Source organism: Macaca nemestrina, chromosome 9 (assembly GCF_043159975.1).
Source record: "Macaca nemestrina isolate mMacNem1 chromosome 9, mMacNem.hap1, whole genome shotgun sequence".
In the NCBI taxonomy this organism is placed as follows: Eukaryota; Metazoa; Chordata; class Mammalia; order Primates; family Cercopithecidae; genus Macaca; species Macaca nemestrina.
In genome coordinates, this window is record NC_092133.1 from 338,441 (window position 1) to 362,377 (window position 23,937).

Genomic DNA, 23,937 nt, shown 5'->3' on the forward strand with positions numbered 1-23,937 from the left:
AACAAAATAATTTTAATGAATCAAAATTTTATTATTTAAATCTGTTGAAGTCTTGACTGTGTACATGAAAATAAAACTCTTCCTAATGTGGCGTTCAATGCCCACGCCGCTGCCACCGTGCCTGGCCCCGCGCCCGGGCGCGCTGTGTCTGCAGCTGCAGACTTAGATGCGGGCGCGCGGGAGGCGGCGCAGAGCCCGGCAGGCGCCGCCGTTGCCTCTGCATCCGCGCGGTCTCCCCGGGGCCCCGATGGCTGGGGCGCGGGCGAAGGCGGCGGGGCCTGGAGGGGGCTGGCCCCAGCCCAGCGCGGGGTCCCCGGGGCGCCCCTGGGACTTAGATCCGCGAGCGGCCGCGCGGGCCTGGGGGCGGGGCCTGGAGGGCGGTCCCGGCTCCCTCTGCGCGGGCTGATCTCGCGAGGGCCGCCTGATCTCGCGGCGTTTGCCTGTGGGCGGGGTGAGCCCTGAAAGGCCAGGCGAGGGGGCGGCTCCGCGGGGTCGGGAGAGTAGTCCGGAGCGCCATGGCCGCCCTGCGTGTCCTGCTGCCCCGGCTCCGCGGCCCGCTGAGGCCCCCGGTTCGCTGTCCTGCGTGGCGTCCCTTCGCCTCGGGTGAGTGCGCGGTGAGAGCGGGCGGCCCGAATCTCCTCCTGACTCCGACCTGCACGCCCCGACCAGATCCCAGACCGCACCCCTCCCGCCTGACCCCGCATCCCCCACCTGACCCCGACCCGCACCCCCTCCCGCATGACCCTGCACCCCTACCTGGCCCCGCACCCCATCTGACCCCTACCCGCACCCCACTCCGCCTGACCCCGCACCCCCGGCCTGACCTCGCACCCCCATGGCCTGACTCCCCATTCCCCTGCCTGACCCCGCACCCACCACCTGACCCCGACCCGCAGCCCTCTCCCACGTGACGCTGCACCCCTACCTGGCCCCGCACCCCACTCCACCTGACCCTGCACCCCCCACCAGACCCCGCAGCCCCGGCCTGACCCCGCACCCCTCTTCCGCCCGATCCCGCACCCCCGTGGCCTGACTCCGCAGTACTCTGCCTGACCCCGCACCCACCACCTGACCCCGACCCGCAGCCCTCTCCCACGTGACCCTGCACCCCATCTGGCCCCGCACCCCATCTGACCCCTACCCGTACCCCACTCCGCCTGACCCCGCACCCCCCCACCTGACCCTGCACCCCCGGCCTGACCCTGCACCCCTCTTCCGCCCGATCCCGCAGCCCCATGGCCTGACTCTACAGTCCCCTGCCTGACCCAGCACCCACCACCTGACCCCAACCCGCAGTCCCTGCCTGGCCCAGGCCTGCAACACCCTACCCCCCTCGCCTAGTGCTGCACCCCCAACCTGGCCCACACCAACAGCCTGACCCAGCCTTAACAACCCCCCACCACCCGCCCCCCCGCAACCAACACCATCCACCTGACCCTGGCCCACACCCCATCCCCCCCCCACGCCTACCTCTGCAGGAGGCCACTCTCACCAGGCCGCGCACTGCGGGAGGCCCAGGAGGCCTGGCCGCTGGCTCTTACTGCCCCAATGCCAAGACCTCTGGCCAACTGGGCGCAGGGTGAGGGTTGTGAAAATCCCAGGCGTTCCCTCGGCTCTAAGAGCAGGCATAGGTCCTGTGCAGCAGGCCAGCCCAAGAACAGGAGATGCAGGTTCATTTTGTCCTGGGTGCCTCCTGACCAGGGCTGCCCCTCAGACGGTCCTAAGGAAAAAGCTGACACCTTCTCCCCAGCCACAGGGAGCTGCCCTCTTCCTCCCTCGGGGCTCACCCGGGGCCCCACTCATCAGTGGCCATCACCCGCTCTAGTATCTGAGGAATCTTGGGGCATGCCTTGGGCTGGGGAAGAACTCTTGCTTCCTCTTCCTCCCTCACCCTGTGTTTCCAGTGGACCGCTGAGTTGTGTTGTTTTCATCCCCAAGCTCTCCTTGGCCGTCGGCTTCTGCACCCTCACAGCAGCCCTTTCCCGGATCTTGCATAGCTGCCAGACACTTCACCTGTGATCTTCCAGTTACCCCTAGAAACCCACAGGATAAGGTGGGATACAGTGGCTCATGCCTGTAATCCCAGCACTTTGGGAGGCTGAGGTAGGTGGATCACCTGAGGTCAGGAATTCGAGATCACCTTGGCCAACATAGTGCAACCTCATTTCTACTAAAAATACAAAAATTAGCCGGGTGTGGTGGTGTGTGTAGTCCCAGCTACTCGGGAGGCTGAGGCAGGAGAATCACCTGAACCCCCTGAACCCTGGAGGCGGAGGTTGCAGTGAGCCGAGATTGCACCACTGCACTCCTGGGCGATAGAATGAGACTCGGTCTCAAAAAAAAAAAAGAAACCCACAGGACAGGGACTATGATCCCTGCTTTGCCACCAAGAGAGCCAAGCATCCAACACGCAGGCTACCTTTGTCTTTTCAGGTTCACCTTCTCACCCTGAATGCCATTGTCCTTTGTCCCCTTCCCACCTTGCTGTCCACCCAGCAGGCACGGGTCTTGTGCAGCAGGCCAAGCTGAGATGCGCTTGCGTCTCCCGTTTTCGGGCTGGCCTGCTGCACCAGACCTGACCTGTGCCTGATCTTAATGCCGCAGGAACACCCAGGATTTTCACAGCCCCCACCCAGTGTCCATTTGGCCAGAGGTCTTGGCAATGGGGAGGCACCAAGTGCAAGGAGCTGGTGCTCCATCCTGTTTGAGGCTTACACCCCCTCACCTGTTGGCATGTGTTGAAAGAAGGCGTTTCCTGGTTCCTTAGCAGAGTCCAGGGCTGTCTCCAGTGTGGTGTCCTGGAAAGAGCTGCCCAAGGCATATTAGGAGAAGGAGAGCGGCCGTGGGCTGCGTTCTGTGCTGGGGATTTTTCTTTTCTTTTTTTTTTTTTTTTTTGAGACAGAGTCTCACTCTGTCGCTCAGGCTGGAGTGCAGTGGCACGATCTCAGCTCACTGCAAGCTCCACGTTCACGCCATTCTCCTGCCTCAGCCTCCTGAGTAGCTAGGACTACAGGTGCCCACTACAACAACCGACTAATTGTATTTTTAGTAGAGACAGTGTTTCACCGTGTTAACCAGGATGATCTCAATCTCCTGACCTCGTAATCTGCCCGCTTCAGCCTCCCAAAATGCTGGGATTACAGGCGTGAGCCACCGCGCCCGGCCTGGGGATTTTCTTTAGGACATGTTCAAACACATGTGAAAGCAGAGAGAAAGGTACCAAGGCTACCCATCTATCGCTGTGGCTGAGAGCTACACCTGGAGCCACTGAGGACTGGGCAGGGAGCCCTCAGAGGGCCTCTTGGGGTCACACTGTATCCACTGATGGGGCCACATCCCTTCCCCCACTCTCCCCAGTTTGATACCTGTGTGAATAGATACCCCTTTTTGCCTTCTTGCTCTAGGTGCTAACTTTGAGTACATCATCGCAGAAAAAAGAGGGAAGAATAACACCGTGGGGTTGATCCAACTGAACCGCCCCAAGGCCCTCAATGCACTTTGCGATGGCCTGATTGAGGAGCTCAACCAGGCACTGAAGACCTTCGAGGAGGACACGGGCGTGGGGGCCATTGTCCTCACCGGCGGGGATAAGGCCTTTGCAGGTGTGCGCAGCAGCGGAGGCCTTTGTGTCTGGGCAGATGTGGGAGGCACGTGTGGCCTTGGGAGAAGCCTCCAGACTGACTTGTACCCCTGTGATGGCGGAGGCACGCGCGTGGGGACTTCCTCACATATCCAGTGAAGACGGGCATGGGAACAGCTTGCATGAGCAGCTTTGTGTATGCTGGAGAACCGCATGTGCTCTCCCAGCAAAATAGCTTCTTCAAAGAGATTCAGGTCCTTGGCAGTCAGGCTTTACACAAAGCCTGTCAAGGGCTTACGCCCTGATGAATATGCCCCGCCTCTGTGGGCGCCTCCCTCGCACCTGCCACCTGCCCCAGAACCCCTCTTCATGACCTCTGTTAGAGCTGGCATAACAGCATTCCTACAGCTATCCGCGTGGCCTGGTGTCACCCATGCCCAGCAACCCCAGTGCCCGTGTCTGGTGTGCTCCGAAGCTCCCTGTTGGTCTGGGGGATACAGGACGGATGGGCTCTCTGCTGTCTGGTAACTGGAACCTCCTTTCCACTCCTGCTAGCTGGAGCTGATATCAAGGAAATGCAGAACCTGAGTTTCCAGGACTGTTACTCCAACAAGTTCTTGAAGCACTGGGACCACCTCACCCAGATGAAGAAGCCAGTCATCGCTGCTGTCAATGGCTATGCCGTGAGTATTGCTGCCGAGGGTCTCCTCTTGTGGCTGAAGGAACTGTGCTGTGCATACACAGCATAACAGATTTTTATTTTGAAGAGGCCTTTAGTTCCCAGGCCAGCAGCCTCCTTTCCTGCCTCATGGTGCTAAAGAGCCAGGAACCGTGCAGAGAGGACACCTCCTGGCATCTGTTTTTTTCATGGCTGTTCACCTGACAGCTTCTCCCCAGTAAGCTTCTCTCCCAGGGCGGTGGAAGAGAGGTGCTGGCTTTGGCTACGTCTATAAACTGGCTTCTTTTGCTGCCCTTAAAAGCTGTGTCCTGGGACTGTTTGAAGTGCTGAGGCTGATCTTGACTTACAGGGAAGCAGTGTGATCATTTCATGGCGCTCCCTTCCGTGGAAGCCAGGGGTCTGCGGGTGGAGTTTTCTCGGCGCAGCCACACCCCCCAGTCTCTGTGGCTGCGTCTCGGCCACAGCAGCAGAGGTTTTTTTTTTTTTTTGAGACGGAGTCTCGCTCTGTCGCCCGGGCTGGAGTGCGGTGGCGCGATCTCGGCTCGCTGCAAGCTCCACCTCCCAGGTTTACGCCATTCTCCTGCCTCAGCCTCCCGAATAGCTGGGACTACAGGGGCCGCCACGTCGCCTGGTTAATTTTTTGTACTTTTAGTGGAGACGGGGTTTCACCGTGTTAGCCAGGATGGCCTTGATCTCCTGACCTTGTGATCCGCCCGCCTTGGCCTCCCACAGTGCTGGGATTACAGGCGTGAGCCCCGCGCCCGGCACCCAGCAGCGGAGCTGAGTCGTCACAGCAGAGCCTGTAAGACCTTCATGGCCCTTTACGGAATGTTTGCCGGCCGCTGGTAAACAGCATCAGCCATCTGTAGTTAACTTATCACAACGATTATCTAGTTTGGTGCCACTATGTTAGTCTTTGTCATACACCTGACACTGTTTCTTTTCAATGGAAAATTTGAATAAGCAAGCAGAGTGATTTCTGACTGGGTTCCCCTCGTAAGACTGTCCTGATGCCGAATGTTTTACAGTTTGGCGGGGGCTGTGAGCTTGCCATGATGTGTGATATCATCTATGCCGGCGAGAAGGCCCAGTTTGCACAGCCGGAGATCTTACTAGGAACCATCCCAGGTAAAGGGTAACACTGTCTCTGATAGGCATAGATGCCTTAGGTAATTCCTCAAAATCGACCTGTGTCTCAGGGCCCACAGCTCGTATCTGACCAGAGGCCCTGGATGGACAGCCCCGTGTCTGGTCAGTGGTCTGTCTGTGGACAGCCACAGAGGCTGGAGTGGTTGTGACAGAGCTTGGCATGGCCTCAGAGTCCCGGGACCGTGTCTGGCTCCTGTGACTGTGCCCGGGTCGCACGTCTGATGGTGTTGGGAGAGGCAGGTCATGGGTAACACTGGCTTCTAACCATGGCAGTTCTTGCTTGCGATTCGTGTCCAGAGAGAGAACATGGTGACCCTGGGTGGCACTGGGAGCTCTGCCCACTGCCATCTCACTGGCCTGGAGGTCACGTGGCCTGAGTTCAGAGCGGGGAGTCAGACCCCCCACCATGCCCGTGGGAAGGGCCTGGGCTCTTGGCAAAGAGCAACACCCTCTACCCCCAGGGTCTTCCTGGTGGGCCTGGTAGAAGGGTGGGCACAGGCCGAGCAGCCAGGAGGGAGCTGAGACCCTGAGGGCGGGCCTGGTAGAAGGGTGGCACAGGCCGGGCAGCCAGGAGGGAGCTGAGACCCTGAGGGCGGGCCTGGTAGAAGGGTGGGCACAGGCCGGGCAGCCAGGAGGGAGCTGAGACCCTGAGGGCGGGCCTGGTAGAAGGGTGGGCACAGGCTGGGCAGCCAGGAGGGAGCTGAGACCCTGAGGGCGGGCCTGGTAGAAGGGTGGGCACTGAGGGGAGCAGCTGCATTCAGGGCGCTCTTCGCCGCCCTCTGAGTTTGACCAGAGGCAGATTCTGAGGCCTTGAGCTGCGTGCTTGGTGCGTTTTTCAGGTTCTGATCCCTAGAAGAGCTGCTGCTCTAAGGGACCAGTGCCTGGGGTCAGGGAGGCCTATAAGCTTCTAAGATGTTGACCACAGAGGCTGGGGAGGGCCCCACGGAGCCACACACCTTGATCCAATATCAGGGTGTTGGGGGAGTGTGGGGTCCAGCCCTGCGGTGCTTAGCGGGTGTTCTCCTCGTGTGCGGAAACAAGAGATTGTAAGAAATAAAGACAAAGAGATAAAGAGAAAACAGGTGGGCCCGGGGGACCACTACCACCAAGACGCAGAGACCAGTAGTGGCCCTAAACGGCTAGGCGCGCTGATATTTATTGCATACAAGAACAAGGAGGCAGGGTAAGGAGGGTGGATCTTCTAAGTGATTGACAAGGTGAAGCAAGTCACGTGATCACAGGACAGGGGCCCTTCCCTCTTAGGTAGCCGAAGTAGAGAGGGAGGGCAGCATACGTCAGCGTTTTCTTCTCTGCACTTATAAGAAAGATCAAAGACTTTAAGACTTTCACTATTTCTTCTACCGCTGTCCTCTACGAACTTCAAAGAGGAACCAGGAGTACGGGAGGAGCATGAAAGTGGACAAGGAGCGTGACCGTTGAAGCACAGCACCACAGGGAGGGGTTTAGGCCTCCGGATGACTGCGGGCAGGCCTGGATAATATCCAGCTTTCCACAAGAAGCTGGTGGAGCCGAGTGTTCCCTGACTCCTCCAAGGAAAGGAGACTCCCTTTCGCAGTCTGCTAAGTAACGGGTGCCTTCCCAGACACTGGCGTTACCACCTGACCAAGGAGTCCTCAAGCGGCTCTTATGCGGGCGTGACAGAGGGCTCACCTCTTGCCTTCTAGGTCACTTCTCACAGTGTCCCTTCAGCACCTGACCCTATGCCCACTGGTTATTCCTGGGTTATATAGTAATGGAACAAAGAGTAATATAAAAGCTAATGATTAATGTTTATAATAATGATTGATAGTTGTCCATGATCATCTCTATATCTAATTTGTATTATGACTATTCTTGTTCTAACTATTTTCTTTATTACACTGAAACAGTTTGTGCCTTCAGTCTCTTCCCTCAGCACCTGGGTAATCCTTTGCCCACAGGGGAGCGCCAGATGTGGGACCTGAGCTTGAAAAGGGGCTTCTGCCCCTGATGTTGCCGGGCTCCTGTGCTGCTCGGCCTCTGACCCCTGGACCTTGTCTCGGGGCCTATCTTAAGCCCCTTGGAACTTGCTGGCTGCGCAGCTGCGATGTCCTCTTGGGTTCACTCACTGCGGTGCCAGCCATGACCAGCCCCTCCCCGCAGGTGCGGGTGGCACCCAGAGACTCACGCGTGCTGTTGGGAAGTCGCTGGCAATGGAGATGGTCCTCACCGGTGACCGGATCTCAGCCCAGGACGCCAAGCAAGCAGGTATGGGTTGGGGCTGCCCACGGAAGCCACATGGAAACCCGGGGCGGCATCCAGGTGTCTCCACAGTGGTTGCATGAGTTTTTGGGTCCTGAGGACCTGGGAGAAGACTGACTGCCTTTAGTTTTTACGTTTTGAAGTACTGTACGCACAGAAGTGGAGCCACGCATAAGTATCTGGTGCAGAAGAACAGCCCAGCAATTACGTCCCCAAAGTCCGGTGTAAGCAACGGGCGTCTCCGGGCCCTCACTGGCCAGTCCTCCCACTGCCCTGTTGGGGATCATGGTCCCCGGGTCTGGCTGCCTCTGCCGTCGGAGCTATGGACAGCCTGACCTGCGTGTCTGAGAGCACAGGGACTGCGGTGCCAAGAGCGCTCAGCACTCAGGAAGGGGCACGTGCGGCACTTACCGTGTGGAGCCACCCTTGCTAATGCTCAGAGGCTGGGATGCTCCAGCACGCTGCTCCCCAGCGGCCACTCCCTCGAAAAGGAATAGACAAGCGCTCTGTCTGCACTCACTCACCGACGTTCTTGTGTTTCAGGTCTCGTAAGCAAGATTTTTCCTGTTGAGACACTGGTGGAAGAAGCCATCCAGTGTGCAGAAAAAATTGCCAGCAATTCTAAAATTATAGTAGCCATGGCCAAAGAATCAGTGAATGCAGGTAGGGGATCCTGCCAGGAAGACAAGGTAGAGAGGTCTCCGGGGCTGTCAGGAGTATCCCTGAGGCGTCTCTGTGACTGTGGGGAGCCTTCCTGAGCGGCAGGCTTTCTGGCTCCGAATGGATATGCCTTAAGCCCTCCTGGGCAGAAATGGTTCTCAGTGTCTCAGTTCTGCTGTCTCTAGAGTTGTGGTTTCTGGTCACGCCCTCAGGAACTCCGCTGAGATATTCCCAGCTCCCCTTTGTACCAGGGCCCAAGAACTGAGCAGGCCTGGGAGGTGAGGGCAGTACGGAGCTGACCACGGCAGGGAAAGGCTGAGAAGGGAGCCGAGGTCCCAAAAGTAAAACGGTCTCGCCCACGGGGAGGCTCGGTTCACCTCCCGGGACCTGGGGTTGGCGGCCGCGTCTGCGCCTGGCAGGTGGCTACACAGGCCAACGCCACGCTGTTCATTCTTGGCCTGGATCCCTTTTCGTCTCCCTCTGCCAGAGAAGTGGATCTGATCTTCCCCCTCCTCAGAAATGCTCAAGTTTTATTGTCACAATTTATTCTCGGCATGAGAATGAGATGGTGGTTAGCTGGCTGAGTCCGGACAGGTGTGGGTGGCCCCAGGCAGGTCCCCTAACCTCTCTGAGTGCGTTTACCTCGAGGGTGTGGCCGTCTGCCGGGCTTGCCGTTGGCTTGAGGCAGGATACAGTGAGGAGAGCATTTTGAAAAAAAGGGAGGCTGCTGTTGCCCAAGGTGTTTGGCGAGGTCGGGCTCCTCTCGGAGAGGATGCTGGCTGCAGCCCCGGAACCACCGCGCCTGCCTCCATCTGTGTATCCAGATCTGCCCTGCTTGGCCTCGTGCAAAGAAGGGCCTGGAATGAGCAGAGCCAAAGGCGTTCTTGGTGCCAGCCACGCCCAGCTCTGGCTCCCGTGCTGTCCTTCCTGGTTTTCATCCTTGTTTACTTTTCTCTGTTTGCAGCCCTGTTGCTGCCTCACAGCCTCTCCTCAAGGGCGCAGTTTGCCATCTCACCTTTCATCCAGTTCCTGTCTCTTCCTTGGGGCCCTGGGCCACCCGAGTGTGACGTGTGGGGCCATAGGAGAGCTGTTGGTTTTGCCAGGTCTCCGCTGGGGCAGTGCCTTTGAGAAGGGCAGCGCCGTGGAAGCCTGCGCAGGGCCGGGCCACGTCGGAAGCACAGTTGTGCGTGGGTCGGTGAGGAGGGAGGAGAAGTTCTGCATGGAATAGCTCCGTTCATAACTCTAGGACTTTGTTTCTCAGCTTTTGAAATGACATTAACAGAAGGAAGTAAGTTAGAGAAGAAACTCTTCTACTCAACCTTTGCCACCGTGAGTAAACAGCGTGCAACTGGAGAATCTAGCACATTTCAGTCACACAAGTTGCTGGGAATTTCCTTTTACATCTTATCATTAAGTGTCGTTTCTTTCTGGTCAGAACTGCCAGCCTCACCTTCAGCAGGATCAGATTTGTTCTATCAGTGGGTCTTGATGTTAGAAAAAAAGTAGAGCATGTGAAAGTTCAAAAGTATGAAATCTTACAGGCGCTTTTCTTGTCTTTCCTGTTATATGAGGTCTAGGAATTGCACCCTCAAGCAGCAGCTCCTTTTTTTTTTTTTTTTTTTTTTTTTTTTTTTTTGACAGGGAGTCTTACTCTGTCTCCCAAGCTAGAGTGCAGTGGCCGGATCTCAGCTCACTGCAAGCTCCGCCTCCCGCCTCAGCCTCGAGTAGCTGGGACTACAGGAGCTCGCCACCACGCCTGGCTAATTTTTCGTATTTTTAGTAGAGATGGGGTTTCACCGAGTTAGTCAGTATGGTCTCGATCTCCTGACCTCGTGATCCGCCCGCCTCGGCCCCCCAAAGTGCTGGGATTACAGGCGTGAGCCACCATGCCCGGCCTGGCTACTTTATTTAAAATGCGGTTTCAGCTGGGTGTCGTGCATCCATAGTCCCAGCTTCCTGGGAGGCTGAGGCGGGTTGTTCGCGTCCAACTGGTCAACAAAGCAAGACCCCGTCTCAAAAAAAAGACTTTTTTAAAAAATGAGGCCAGGCGCCTCATTTTAATTGTTCGGTAAAATTAAAAGTGGTTTGGGCACTTGAGGAAGGGGTACAGATACGTGCGTGCCTGGGGACGCTTGCACACAACTTGAGAAAAGCAGATGCAGAATTGAGTTCTCATGTCCTGCTCTGACACAGGGTAGCCCCTGATACAGGTCACCCATCGTCCACTTGATGACTTGGTGAGTGACCCATTCAGGTGCATCTGAGGCTCTTTAGATGTGAGCTTGTTTGACATACACAAGCTCCTGAATGACCATCACCTAGACTGGTAGAAAGAGGCAGTGAAAATCCCCGCACCCAGGCCCAGCTCTGCTTGGGCAGGTGTCCCTGCCGCTGAGTCCCCTGCCTGGCCCCCTGGGCCCCTGTGGGCATGAGGAGTGAGGCAGGACCAGGGAGACACGGGCGGACAGTGGCATCAGGCTCTGTGAGGAGACTGCGCGTCCAGCTCTGTTTCTGCCCCTTTTCCTACCAGGATGACCGGAAAGAAGGGATGACTGCGTTTGTGGAAAAGAGAAAGGCCAACTTCAAAGACCAGTGAGACTCAGCCGCCCCTCCCTCACACCTTTGCTTGGAGAGGGCAAGTGCAGCCTGCTGTCAGTTTTAGAAGCAAGTAAATCATCCTCTTTTCGAGAGCAGCGTCCGTGGTGCGCAGTTTCTCTCTGACTGCTGCGTGGTCACGGCCCGAGCTCTCACGGCATGACTGCCTTCTTCACCCAGCCTGTGAGGGTCCGTGTTCACGTCCTGATTGGAGCACCTTCTTCTCAATCTTAAGATTCTGCTGAGGAGCCCCTGCTGGTCCCTCTGGGCATGCTGTGCTTGGGCGGAAAGTAGGGCCTGCAGGTCCTTGTGTCCCTGCCGCTGGAGAGGGGCTGCTCTGAGGGAAACACTGCTGCCTTCACACAGATGCTCTGCTGATTAAAGTGACAGCGATTCAGGTGACACCACGCCTCGTAGGTCATGTCTGGAATGAGTATTCTGTCATGTTAGTTTTTTTTTTTTTTTTTTTTTTTTAACTTTTTTGTTTTTTCACTGTAAGGAACAACATTCAAAGAAAAAAGGTTTGTATAGTAAGTCGCCCCACATCATCCTTCCTGGGTATCCACTGTGAACAGCTGGGCTCGTGGCTTCCTAGAGACTTCTGTGCGCACACACACATCCCTGCACATGTGCACGGGCATGGACTGTGGTTTTCTTCCATGCCCACTTACGTCGAGCCCTTTCCTCACGAGAGCCCACCCTGTTTCCTTTGTATTTCTGTCATACGGAGCTCTCTGTTCAGTTTCACTGCTTTCTTCTCTGTTGTGGTAACACACGACGTAAACTTGACCATCTTAACCATTGTTTTTTAGAGACGAGGCTAGAGTGCCGTGGTCAATCACAGCTCACTGCAGCCTGAATCTCCTGGGCTCAAGTGATCCTCCCTGCTCCCAAGTAGCTGGGGCCACAGGCCTGCACTACCACACCCAGCTAACTTTTAAAATCTATCTTTTGTAGAGATGGAGTCTCCCTATGTTGCCCAGGCTGGTCTGAACCATTTTAAGTCCACATTTCAGCGGCATTAAGTACATTCTCCTTGTGCAACCATTACTGTCTATCCAAGAAAGCTTTCATTTTCCCAAATGCAAACTGTCCCCATTAAACAATAACCCCTTTTCTGCTTCCCTGCAGCTCCTGGCACCCATGCTTCTACTTCCTGTCACTATGGAGGGACCTCCATTTGTCCCTTTGGGTCAGGCTCGTTTCAGCCCCACCCCAGATCCCTGGGTTGAAATCCTAACCCCTACTGTGACTGCTTTAGGAGGGAGGATTTTGGGCAGTGACTAGTCATGAGGGCAGAGCTCCTCCAGTGGGATTAGTGCCCTATGAGGGGTCGGAGCTCCTCGAGTGGGATGAGTGCCCTGTGAGGGGGCAGAGCTCCTCTAGTGGGATTAGTGCCCCGTGAGGGGACGGAGCTCCTCCAGTGGGATTAGTGCACTATGAGGAGGCGGAGCTCCTCCAGTGGGATTAGTACCCTATGAGGAGGCAGAGCTCCTCCAGTGGGATTAGTGCACTATGAGGAGGCGGAGCTCCTCCAGTGGGATTAGTGCCCTATGAGGGGGCAGAGCTCCTTGAGCGGGATTAGTGCCTTATGAGGGGGCGGAGGGCCTCGAGTGGGGTTAGTGCCATATGAGGGGGCGGAGCTCCTTGAGTGAAATTAGTGGTCTATGAGGGGGCAGAGCCCCTCCAGTGGGATTAGTGTTCTATGAGGGGGTGGAGCTCCTCGAGTGGGATTAGTGCCCTATGAGGGGATGGAGCTCCAGTGAAATTAGTGCCCTATGAGGGGGCGGAGCCTCTCCAGTGGAATTAGTGCCTTATGAGAGGGCGGTGGTCTTCCAGTGGGATTATTGCCCTTAGGAGAGCCCCGAGGGCACTCTTTTGCCCCTCCCACCATGTGAGTGCTCTGTGGGAAGGTGCTGTCTGTGAACCATGGGCCTCACACACAACCTGCGTGGAGCCGTGGCCTCCAGAACTGTGGAAAGTCAGTGTTTATCAGCCACCCAGACCATACCACTGCATCACAGCAGCCCAAGCTAAGGCACATACTGTCCAGAAGGTTTGTGCCTGTTGTGGCATGTTTCACCATTTGATTTTTTTCACTGAATGACGATCCCATAACATTCTTTTTAGTGGCCCTGATGTTTCATACTGTGGACGTGTCATCGTGCCCATGGTTCTAGATATTTCCCCCAGGGAAGCCCACCTGCCCTCTAGCTCAGTGTAGACTCTAGAGAGCGTTCACAGGTGTCTCCTCCACTTGGCCCCGCAGCTTGGTGTGGGTAGTGGCCTAGATTGTGGTCATGGCCTTGGGCTGGGTGGGCAGAGTGTGTGAGCCCCCACCCCTGAGTTCTTGGGCTGAATACCAAGGACAGATTCACCTGCATCAAGAAGTACAGAGACCTTTGCTGAGCTCTGGCTCCCTGAGTGCGGCAGGTGCCACGCCCGTGTGTCCAATTACATTTATAGGCAAAATGGGCACACGCGTGCTCTGCGACCGCTGGCCTTGCAAGCATTGGCTCTGCACTTCCACCCACCCCGTCTGTCCTCCTGTGTGCCATGATTGGAGTCCACTAGCTCAGAGCTGCCTTTAGGGTGGAGCAGGTTTATCTCGCCTCTGCCAGGGCAGGTGGGAGTTCTCATGCAGTTTACCTTCAAACAGGCAGATGTTCTTTTCAGATAAGCCTTGGGATCTGGGACTGTTTGACAAATACTGAAATAGGTACAAAAGGAGTTTGATTCAGGTCCAACAGGGCAGAACAGGCTCTTCCCTCGGGGTAGGGAACCTGGAACCTGCTCACTTACTGGAGTGGAGCACATGGAGGTTCGTGCAGGTCATGAACCACTGGCCCTGGAGCCTGGAGTAAACACGCAGGGATAGGCACCAAATGTTCAAGTATCCAAGGGAGGAAGCCTGAACATTGGGAAAATCCACTCCGTTTAATTTTTCATGTGCACTGGGGTCAGCCTCCATAATTTGATTTCAAGCAATGGAACCCCAGAGATCTGGAGGGCCGGTTACAGCCTCGTGTTCACACCTGTGTCAGCCACGCTTGGCTGGAAGCCGCGTCTCAGAGGTCTGCGTCTTAGTTATCTGGTTCCAGAGTTTGTCAGGGACAAGCGCCCAACTCATAGGCTCGGGAATGGACCTCGTCTTCATGCTGGCCCCAGGGAGCCTGGAGCAGGGGTACCCCAGACGCAGAGTGAGGCTTCCACTCCTGAGCTAGTTGACCTCTGGCCCCAATATTGTTTGGGGTTTGATTAGGTGTTTTTTGTTTGTTTGTTTTGGGTTTTTTTGAGACAGAGTCTCTCTCTGACACCCGGGCTGGAGAGCAGAGGAGTGATCTCAGCTCACTGCACTCTCCACCCTCCGGGTTCAAGCAATTCTCGTGCCTCAGCCTCCCAAGTAGCTGGGATTACAGGCGCCGGTCACCACGCCCGGATAATTTTTGTATATTTTGAAGAGACAGGGTTTCACCATATTGGCCAGGCTGGTCTCCAACCCCTGACCTCAGGTGATCCACCCACCTCAGCCTCCCAAAGTGCTGGGATTACAGGTGTTGAGTCACCGTGCCCGGCCTGATTTGGTTTTGAAGCTGAAAACTTTCTTGCCCATCTCTCTAAAATCGGCTGCCCTTGTATATTTGGGTAAATGGTGACTCTCCACTTACAGGTTGGAGTAGAAACTGCCCAGGGACAGCTCCGAACCCTGGTGGCCTCGGTGCAAAGCCGCCCTCATCGGCAGGCCCTGGGTAGCCCCAGTCTTCTCTCTGCCCGAGCGGCCAGCCCAGGGCCAGCTGTTCAGGTGCTGCTGGGTGCCAGCCTGGGTGGCCCCACCAGGCTTTTCTGACGCAGCCCAGTCCACTTCCCGTGGGGACAGGCTCCTAGGGCCAAGCAGTTCAACATGGAGACGTCTGTTTCCTCTGGGTTTCTGAGGCGGCTTTGTCATTTTTCACATACAGATTGATTTTCAGAACTTTTTAGGAGCCACCAGGCCTCGGAGCATTTGTGTCACCTCAGGGCTGAGGGCCAGGGCCACAGAGCTGGCCCCACAGCTAGCGTCCAGCTGGGAATCAGGTGGAAGAAGATGGCTCCGCGGAGGGAGGGCTCGGCCAGTCTGAGCCCAGCCAAAGGTCAGGACGCCGCCATCCTGGGAAGGGGGTTGCAGGCCGCTGACACCGGGGGATGACAGAGGACCCTTAGGTGTCCTGGCACTTGCGGCTGAGCCTGGAAGCTGGGCCTGGCTGCCCTCCTGGACCCCCTCCAGGGGGTCTAATGTCCCGGCTCCCGTGTCCCGTGCTCCCGCCCCTCAGGAGCGTGGGCTGAAGGCCTGGATCCAGCTGCCTGCCCTGGTGACCCCAGGGACCCGGTGCGCTCCGGCCATTCTGCCAGGCCTAAGGGCAGCACGACGTGGTCAGAGGGCAGAGACCCTCATGAGGGGAGGCCGCAGAGGGCGGCAGTTGAACCCCTTCTGCCTGAGGGAGCTCGAGGTGGGAAGCTCGGGTAGGGACACTGGGGAGCCCCGGCCACAGCGCGCGGGCACCCAAATCTCGGACCTGGCGAGGGGCCCGTGGGTTGGGTGGGTGTTGCCCCCACGCCCCGACTCAGCCCGAGTGTCCCCAGTTCCCGGGGCTCCCCGCCCTTCCAAGAGCCGTAATTGGACCCCAGCCCCGAACCCTAGCCCCGGCGGATCCCCAATCCGCGAGCCCCAAGCCCGGGACCCAAAATCTCCGTCCTCCCCACAAACCCCGCCCTCCGTGTAAAGCCCCGCCCCGGCCCGTAAACCCCGCCCTCCCCGCAAGGCCCCGCCCCGCCCCAGGCCCCGCCCGCCCCGTCCGCCAGGCCATGGTGGCGCTGAAGGGTGTCCCCGCGCTGCTGTCCCCCGAGCTGCTCTACGCGCTGGCGCGCATGGGGCACGGGGACGAGATCGGTGAGCGCAGCGGGCCGGGGCCTCGGGGACCACGCCGGGGCAGGCAGGCGGGCGAGGCTTGCGCGGGGACCCCCGGGCCGAGAAGGGTCCTGGGGTGCGGGTGTCGCTCGGGCCTCCCTGGCTTCCCCCGCGTTCTTTAGGGAACCGCGACCTCGTGGGGCTCTGGGCGGGGCCGGCCGGAGCTTCTCCCCGAGTCCCTCCCCAGACGGCCCGAGAGCCGCCGCGTCTGGGCTGCGCCCGAGGGTTCGGCGCTTTTTCTTCTCCTGGGGCCTGGGGTCCCGGGGCGGGGCTGGGTGGCCGGGGGCCTGGTCCGGGCATCGCGGGCGGCTGCGCGTCCTCTGGCCCCTGGGGAGGCGGCCGGGTCCGGGTCGGCCCCTGGCCTGGGCAGCACCCGACAGCCTGGCGGGCAGCTGTTGACGCCTCTCCGCCTCCCAGACGGGGACCTTGCCCTCCCCGCCTCCCCGCCTCCCCGCCTGGCTTCCAGCCCTGCAGACTGACTGCGGCCGGCGGTGGGGGCGCCCAACCGGCCGACCTGAGACCCCTTGTGGCCACGATCTGCCGCCGTGACCGGGTGGGAGGATGGGCGGCGCCGACCCCGAGGGCAGGGATAGGTGCTGACCACGCGCTGTCCTCCCGGCTGTTTAGTTCTTGCGGACTTGAACTTCCCGGCCTCCTCCATCTGCCAGTGTGGGCCCCTGGAGATCCGTGCAGACGGTGAGCGAGCCCCAGGTCCCCCAGGGCAGGGCGGGCGGGTGAGCAGTGCCCCTGGCTCTGAGGCTCCTCTGTGGCCTGTGGTGGCCCCAAGTCCATGCTTGCAGTGTGGAGGGTGCAGGCGGGCAGGCGGGCTGGAGACTGAGTGCCGCCCCCTCTGCCCTCCAGGCCTGGGCATCCCGCCGCTCCTGGAGGCTCTGCTGAAGCTGCTCCCCCTGGACACCTATGTGGAGAGTCCGGTGAGGGCTGAGTCGCCCCTGCACCCTGCTGCTCCGCGCCTCGGTTTCCCCTTTTGCGGGCTTCATAGGGCCCACCTGCCTTGGAGTGGGGGGGAGAAGCCATGTGTCCCCAAGGGGCCCTGATCCTCACCAGGGGAGTCCTGAATGGTCACCTGACCAGGAAGGCTGGCAGCACCCAGGGCCCCAGAGCTGACCCCTCCCTCTAGGCTGCAGTCATGGAGCTGGTGCCCAGCGACAAGGAGAGGGGCCTGCAGACCCCAGTGTGGACGGAGTACGAGTCCATTCTACACAGGGCCGGCTGCACGGTGAGCCTGCAGCCCCAATTGTGGGGAAAGGGCCAGGGACCCTCTGTCTCCTGGAGGCTCAGTGGGAGCCAAAGACAGGGTCCCAAGCTCTGTCCTTAAGCGGTCTCCCACCCATCACCCTGAGAACCCCGGACCACTGGGCGCTCCCTCACCAGCCGGGTGGAAGAGGTGCACATGGGCAGTGTGGCCCCTCTTCCTCTGCCCCCGAGCTTTCCACCTGCCCCCCAACTCCGCCCAGGATCCTGACCTGCTGGGGCGAGGTGGGAGGGGTCCTCACCCACCACAGCCTGTGAGTGAAGCCTGGAGGACGCGGGATGCCTGGCCTCCACCTCCTCAGTCTCCCCTGGGGGAGTACCCCCTGGTCCCAGGTCTCTTGCCCCATCCTGGCTATGGTTGGTCAGAGGCCTAGCCCCCTCCTCACCTTGCCCTGCAAGGGGACAGGCCCATTGTCCCGGGCAACCCACTGGCAGGTCTCAGGCAGGGCCTCCATAAGGGGAGGCCAGGGTCTCTCGTCCTGGGCAGGGGACCCCCTAGGACAGCTGGCAGGGGCTTGACAGTCTGCTGAGCTGGCTGGGTGGTCCCAGGCCAGGCAGAAACCAAGCATGGCAGGTTCCTCATCCACAATGTCCTGGGGCCCCCATCCTAGGCCTCAGGAGCCAGAGGCTGAGTGACCCTGGGGCCCCTGCAGAGGGAGAGCCCAAGAAATGGAACTCAGGGGCCCCACTTCCTGGTGCCCTCCCTAGGAGCCCTGGGGAGTCCAGGGCTGGCCCATGAGGGTTTCTGGGCAGGGTGTCCTCCAACCCTGCCATTTTGTCTTCCAGAGAGCCCTGGCAAAGTTAGAGAGGTTCGAGTTTTATGAGCGGGCTAAGAAGGCTTTTGCTGTTGTGGCAACGGGGTGAGTTCCAGCTGACTCAGACCTGTCCGCATCCCCACCAGGGCCCTAGGAGCTGTCCCCATCCCCACCAGGCCCTCAGGAGCTGCCCCCGTCCCCACTGGAGCCTCAGGAGCTGCCCCCGTCCCCACCGGAGCCTCAGGAGCTGCCCCTACCCTCTTCTCAGCTTCTGCCTGGCTGAGGCTAGATGTCCCACAGACTGGAGAGACCAGGGAGGAATTTGGGGGGCAGGGCCCCCATTTGCCTGAGCATCAAGTGGGTGAAGGTGGACGGGGTCTGCTCCGTCCCCCAGAGGCTGGAGAAAGGTCTCAGCACCCTGGCCCTGCCGCCCAGCTTAGTGCTGGGCTTGGCTCCTCTGCAGGGAGACGGCCCTCTACGGAAACCTCATCCTCAAGAAGGGGGTGCTTGCCCTCAGCCCCCTGCTGTAGGCCTGGTGAAGACCACCTGGGCCAGAAGAGGAACTGGGGGCACCCTGAGCTCCGGTACCACCACTCACAACAGGCCTCCCAGCAGCAGCCCCAGACCTGGGCCCTGGCCAGGGCTCTAGGGGGCCGGCAGTCATGGGGTGGGCCCTGCCAATTGGTACGAATGTCCCTGATTTGTGAAAATGATGGAAAAATGTAGTCGCCAGTAAACGTTCAATCTAAAGGTTTCAATTCCAGCTCTGTTGTCACTTAATTCCAGCTCAAGGGAGGCTGCTGGCTCCAGAGAGGGCCCCCCATGTACCCTTGACAAAACGTTGAGTGCGAAATCAGGCCTGGGGCCTGGGGTCTGCATGGGTGCCTGGGGCCCTGGGGGCTGGGCGGGTGCCTGGGGCCCTGGGGGCTGGGCGGGTGCCTGGGTTCCTGGGGGCTGGGCTGGTGCCTGGGGCCCTGGGGTCTGCATGGGTGCCTGGGGCCCTGGGGGCTGGGCGGGTGCCTGGGGCCCTGGGGACACCAAGGGCTGGAGTGGGGGCAGTGGCTGCCTGGAGGCCTTGAGAGGGGTGAAGGCTCTGCCACAGCCTCTGGGCTGTGGACACTTAGGGGATTCTTCACCCAGGTCCATTCTTTCCGCCCAGCAGGAGGGCAGGTGGCAGGGGCTGGCCTGGACACTTCGGGAGTGGGAAGTGGGAGCTCTGTTGAGGGAGGTGCCGGCTGGAGAGGCCTGGGTGTGGGCCATGCCCTGTGCTTGTGGCAGTAGGTGGCTGCCTGCTGGAAGCCTCACTTGCCCTGGCAGGCAGGGGAGGTAAAGGACACGAGGTCATTTGGAGCCCAGTGCCGGGCAGAGGTGGGATGCAGGGGGCTCCTGAAAGGGGGCGCCTGGAGGCTTCCCTATGGGATGCTTGGACTGGTCTCCAAGGATGGGGAAGAATAACCACCCGCTACTTTCCAGACCCTGGGCCTCTCCCCAGGACCCTCCCCCTGCTCCCCAGAACTTGCCTCAGTGACAGGTACAGGAGGAAGATGGGGCAGGGCTGGACTTTGAGGGACCAAGGGCAGGAGCGGGGATGACAGGGGCTCCCCCAGGGCCAGGGGCTGGTGTCCCTGGGGTTCCAGGGGGCAAGTCCCAGGGTCCCAGACCCACACTCCGGACCACAGGAGAACCTTGGGAGTGCAGGCAAGCCCCCCACCCAGCTGAGATCTGGCTCCAAGTCTGGGGAAGGGATCCTGTCTGGGCTTCGCTGTAGACTCCGGGGACCTGTCCGCCTGCTGCCCCCAGATGGCAGCCAAGGCCTTCTCCGTGCTCACTAGCGGTCAGCCTTGGCCCCATGGGCCTCGTACTTGCCTGGCCAGTCACTGCCCGTCTCCAGACCCCATGGCCACGTTGTGGTCTGACATCAGAAGTGTGCGAGCTGATTCCACACACCCTCGCCCATCCCGTTTCAGCCCCACAGATGGGCCTCTGGGGCTAGGGTGCCCTCTCTAGCATTTTATGTAAATGAAACCATATATGAGCAAACTAATGAAATCATGAGAAAAAAACAAAGTAATGGGCAAAACAAAATAAAATCAAGATAGCTTTAAAAAAAAAAAAGCCACAAACACCAGCTTGGGCTGTCTAGGGCCAGACCCTCCTGCGACCCCGGAGATCCAGGGTCTTCTCCCTGCCTGGGGCCCCGGGAGCGGGGAAGGAGCTGCCCAGACCTCCGCCCTGAGCGTGTTGATCCCTCAATGCCCTCCCACCCCATGTTCTTATCAGGATGACAGGGGAAGCTGCCAAGAGGGAGACGGGGAGCCCAGCTCTGGCCCTTTCAGGACAGAACCTCAAAGGTCACTGGCCTCTCCAGCTCATCCGTAAGCCAGGGTAACAGCTCTTACACTGTGGGACGCCATGGGGCACCCTTGGGCAGTTACTCTCAGCCGTTTGTGTCCTGGGAGAGCAGGGGACTTGCCGGCGGTGCAGGGAGCTCTTCCGCACCTAGGCAAACCCTCGGCCCCCTGAGTGGCCGCACAAGGGCTGAGCATGGCAGGATGGAGGTTTGGGTGGCCTCTCTCCCTTGCTCTGTTGTGTCTTAGCTGCTGGAGCTGGCAAATGTGTGTGGCTCAGCCCCAGGCTTGGCACCGGGTGCTTCTCTCTCACCATAGGGATGAGATCGCCATGCAGGAACCCCACCCATATTTGCATGTGCCCAGGACACGTGGCGTGTGAGTGACTGCAGCAGCCTGGACCTGCGCTGCAGCATTGGGCCTGCTGGGCCAGGCAGGGCAGGATGGGCACCCAGAGTGGGAGCTGCACAGAACGTCAGGAGGGCAGAAAGACCACGTCCTGGGCCTGGGTCTGCCCCCTTCACCTGAGACCTGTGCACCTTCCACCTGAGCACATGCCCGTCCGTCCAGCTGGGCCCTGAGCCCCAGGCACTCGGCCTCCCTCCTCCCCTGGCCCTGTCTCAGGCCCCTGCTGTGGGGAGCCCAGGGTGAGCTCTTTCCCGGCTGAGACTGGTCCCACGGGTGCCCTCTGGTCCCAGCCCCTAACTGCTGCCACACCCCTCAGCATCCCGGTATACAAGGAGGGGACCTGGGGGTAGTGCAACGTTCTGGGAGCCAGGGGTCACCTGGGCCTTGTGCAGCCCTTACTTCTCCTGGGCAGAGCAGGCTGGGCCCCGGTCACCAGTCTTCCAGGGCGTGTGGCCTCCTGCCTGTTTGCAGGGGTTTATTATTTATTATTTATTTTTTTGAGACGAAGTCTTGCTCTGTTGCCCAGCCTGGAGTGCAATGGCGCGATCTCAGCTCAGTGCAACCTCCCCCTCCCAGATTCAAGCGATTCTCCTGACTCAGCCTCCCAAGTAGCTGGGATTACAGGCGCCTGGCACCATACCCGGCTAATTTTTGTATTTTTAGTAGAGACAGGATTTCACCATGTTGCCCAGGCTGGTCTGGAGCTCCTGATTTCAGGTGATCCGCCCGCCTCAGCCTCCAAAAGTGCTGGAATTACAGGCGTGAGCCACCTCGCCCGGCCTGCTGGGGTTTATTTGCCTACCTCTGGCAGGGGGAGGGTAGGAAGGGTTCCAGTCCCAACAGCCTGGGCCGTGGGACAGGGAGGGGCAGTGGTGGCCCCTGGAGCCCTACTGGGGGTGGTACATGTGGTCTTGGTCTTCCTCCGGTCCCCGGAGCACCTGGCGATTTGGCATCACCCACAACCGAGGCCCCTCCTCGCCCTGGTCCTCCTCGGGCGGAGGGTGGTGCAGGCTGTCATGGTCGGGCTCAGGACCCTGCTGGGGGCTTAGGACATGGCCCAGGATGTCCTCGGTCTCCACCGAGGCCTTAATGCCTAGGGACAAGCAGATGAAGGGATAGCCTCAGTTTCTCTCCCGAGACCCTTGGTCTGTCCAAGCCAACCCCACAAGCAGGCTTTGCTGCTGTGGCCTCGTGCCCACCTGGAAGGACGGGGCCCCTGCCCTGATCTGGTGACTTCTCAGCGGTCAAGAGCTTCGGCTTCAGGACAGGGAGCAGCCCCACCAGCTGGTCGTCCTTCTCTGGAGGCTCCACCACACGGGCGCCCCAGGCCCTGCTGGCACAGTTCGGTCTTGTCCACACGCAGGTGGGGGAGGGGGACAGAACCCCCCGCAGGAGGGTGCCCACCATCCCGGGGCAGCCACTCCAGCCCCCACCACCAGCAGCCCCAGGACAAGCCCCTCTCTCAAGAGCCGCAGTGATGAGTGGCCCCCACAGTGCTCCCGGCCAGGCTTCCACACCACGTCCCTGGGCCACTGGGTGGGGGGCAGTGGTCAGAGCCTTGGTTGAGCAGCGTCCCAAAGATGTGGATGTGGGGAAACCTCAGGAGCCAAGACTGAGCCACCCTGGCTGCAGCCACCGGCTGTGGGGTACAAGCTGCCCTGGAGGCCGTGGGGAAGCTGAGTGGGGGTAGCCCGGGAGCCCCAAGCCCTCTGGCTGTACTCTCTTCTCCCTGCACGGGGGCTGTTGACAGATCCCCGTGAGGCTGGAGTGCCGCCTCCTTCCGAAAGCTGCTGGACAGGGTTCCCCTCTGCATCCTTCTCGTGCACTCCAGGTTCAGGAAGGGCCCAGATGATCCGGCCATAGCTTCAGGGAATGGCGGGGGTGGGGATGGGCAGGTGGGGCTGGGGGGACTTACTTCTCTGCCTCCTGCTCTGAGGGCCAGTGTTTGACGTGGACCTTGATAGGGAGAGTCACAGGTGTGGGCTCAGCCACAGTCCACACGGATGGAGGACACCTAGGGAGAGGCTGCTCCGAGGCCCACCTGGGGCTGCAGGGGTGGGGACAGGGCCAGCTCGGCACAGCCCGAGCATCTCTAGTGGGTGTACCACTCTCGGGTGTCGGGATTGCAAGCCGGGAGTGAGGCTGCTGGCCTGTGTGCAGATGACCAGCTGGCCTGGAATTCTGGCCGGGCCTGGGGCGGCACAGGACTGGGATGTAACCTGGCACGATATCCCCGACCTAGCACTCCCCACCCCAGCTGTCAGCGCACTGGCTGGTTTCTGAGGTGACTGGTTGGGGCTGTGTCTCCTCCCTGGCAGGTGCCTAGAGAAGGCGGTCAGCTGCTCCGAGCCCAGCTAACCTTAGTTGTCAGTTCTCTAAGCCCAGCCACCCTCAGTGGGGCAAAGGACAAACAGGAGAGCAAAGCAGGTGACCCCAGTGGAGGACCAGTGACCCTGGGGAGGACCAGTGATCTCAGCGGAGGACCAGTGACCCTGGGGAGGACCAGTGATCTCGGTGGAGGACCAGTGACCCCAGGGAGGACCAGTGATCTCAGCGGAGGATCAGTGACCCCAGGGGAGGACCAGTGACCCCGGGGAGGACCAGTGACCCCAGGGGAGGACCAGTGGCCCCGGGGAGGACCAGTGACCCCGGAGAGGGCCAGTGACCCCAGGGGAGGACCAGCACTGTGGGAGGCTGTGCCCACGTTCCTGCGTCTCCAGTCAAGGAAGGTGTGGGCCTCCTTCCTCCTGATCCATGACAGGTGTGCAAGACTGAGTGGTCTTGACATGGGCCAGGGAACAGGGCACATCCCCAGGCATAGTCCCAGCCAAGGACACCACTGTCAGCACAGACAGCACAGCTGAGCTGCCGGCACATGGAGTCACCTCTGGCCTTCAGGGCCCAGGTGAGCATCAAGGGGTGTCATCCAGGCCCTCCTCCACCTGAGATCACGTGGGTTCATCTGGCCCCACCTCCTCCACCTGGGTGTCCTGAGGCCTGTCCATCTGACCCCAGTGAAGGGAAGCCTGCCCCCTCCTCGTCCTCAGGTGCCCAGGCATCAAGAGTCATGAGCGCACCCGCGCCTCTCTCCTAGGCCAGCCTGGGGTTTGAAGACGGAAGAGGGGACCTTTGTCCACATCTCCTGCTGTGGGGGCAGAAGGTGACAACTGGAGTTGGTGGCCAGATGGGAGGGGCTCACACCTACCTTGGGTGCTGAGGCCGCACCTGCCTCCCACAGCAGCACAGCCACCAGGCTGGTGACCATGAGGACCCTGAGGGGGGCCAGAGAGGAAAGTGTGGGGTAG

General features: G+C 59.7%; 3 protein-coding genes across 7 annotated transcripts in view; 2 read left to right on the plus strand and 1 right to left on the minus strand.

The window, feature by feature from the left end:
• The first annotated feature begins 448 nt into the window (after positions 1–448).
• Positions 449–11,306, plus strand: LOC105471246 (enoyl-CoA hydratase, short chain 1). Of its 2 annotated transcripts, XM_011723606.3 has the most exons (8): positions 449–603; positions 3,405–3,602; positions 4,136–4,263; positions 5,288–5,387; positions 7,551–7,655; positions 8,193–8,312; positions 9,571–9,638; positions 10,840–11,306. In XM_011723606.3, exons 1-8 carry the CDS (start codon positions 516–518, stop codon positions 10,903–10,905), a joined length of 873 nt encoding a protein of 290 aa, XP_011721908.1. In that variant the 5' UTR covers positions 449–515; the 3' UTR covers positions 10,906–11,306. The 2 variants fall into 2 exon arrangements, with proteins under 2 accessions (XP_011721908.1, XP_011721909.1); XM_011723607.3 differs by lacking the exon at positions 8,193–8,312.
• Positions 11,307–11,449: 143 nt separating this feature from the next.
• On the plus strand, positions 11,450–18,634 carry LOC105471235 (fucose mutarotase). Of its 3 annotated transcripts, none has more exons than XM_011723603.3 (6): positions 11,450–15,034; positions 16,477–16,545; positions 16,711–16,781; positions 16,988–17,086; positions 17,875–17,981; positions 18,340–18,634. In XM_011723603.3, exons 1-6 carry the CDS (start codon positions 14,989–14,991, stop codon positions 18,404–18,406), a joined length of 459 nt encoding a protein of 152 aa, XP_011721905.2. In that variant the 5' UTR covers positions 11,450–14,988; the 3' UTR covers positions 18,407–18,634. The 3 variants fall into 3 exon arrangements, with proteins under 3 accessions (XP_011721905.2, XP_011721892.2, XP_011721900.2); XM_011723590.2 differs by lacking the exon at positions 11,450–15,034 and adding an exon at positions 15,695–15,831; XM_011723598.2 differs by lacking the exon at positions 11,450–15,034 and adding an exon at positions 15,696–15,831 and having other exon boundaries at positions 17,908–17,981.
• A 2,744-nt stretch (positions 18,635–21,378) lies between these two features.
• LOC105471164 (zinc finger protein 511) overlaps positions 21,379–23,937 on the minus strand; it is a 42,847-nt gene continuing 40,288 nt past the window's right edge. Inside the window, exons 2-5 of one of the 2 annotated variants that reach the window (XM_011723578.2) lie at positions 23,838–23,904; positions 22,548–22,588; positions 21,832–21,962; positions 21,379–21,725 (exon numbers count right to left, since the gene is read on the minus strand). In XM_011723578.2, the coding sequence (XP_011721880.2) occupies positions 21,520–21,725; positions 21,832–21,962; positions 22,548–22,588; positions 23,838–23,904 (445 nt within the window). In that variant the 3' untranslated portion in view covers positions 21,379–21,519. The remainder of the gene's footprint in view (positions 21,726–21,831; positions 21,963–22,547; positions 22,589–23,837; positions 23,905–23,937) is intronic. The other variant, XM_071068894.1, reaches the window with a different exon arrangement.

Coding starts and splice junctions, on each gene's coding strand:
- LOC105471235 (XM_011723590.2), top strand. CDS start 15,747: ATGGTGGCGCTGAAGGGTGTCCCCGCGCTGCTGTCCCCCGAGCTGCTC. Junction 16,546..16,710: donor CCTGGAGATCCGTGCAGACG/GTGAGCGAGCCC, acceptor TCTGCCCTCCAG/GCCTGGGCATCCCGCCGCTC. Junction 17,982..18,339: donor TTTGCTGTTGTGGCAACGGG/GTGAGTTCCAGC, acceptor GCTCCTCTGCAG/GGAGACGGCCCTCTACGGAA.
- LOC105471246 (XM_011723606.3), top strand. CDS start 516: ATGGCCGCCCTGCGTGTCCTGCTGCCCCGGCTCCGCGGCCCGCTGAGG. Junction 4,264..5,287: donor CTGCTGTCAATGGCTATGCC/GTGAGTATTGCT, acceptor AATGTTTTACAG/TTTGGCGGGGGCTGTGAGCT. Junction 9,639..10,839: donor TCTACTCAACCTTTGCCACC/GTGAGTAAACAG, acceptor TTTTCCTACCAG/GATGACCGGAAAGAAGGGAT.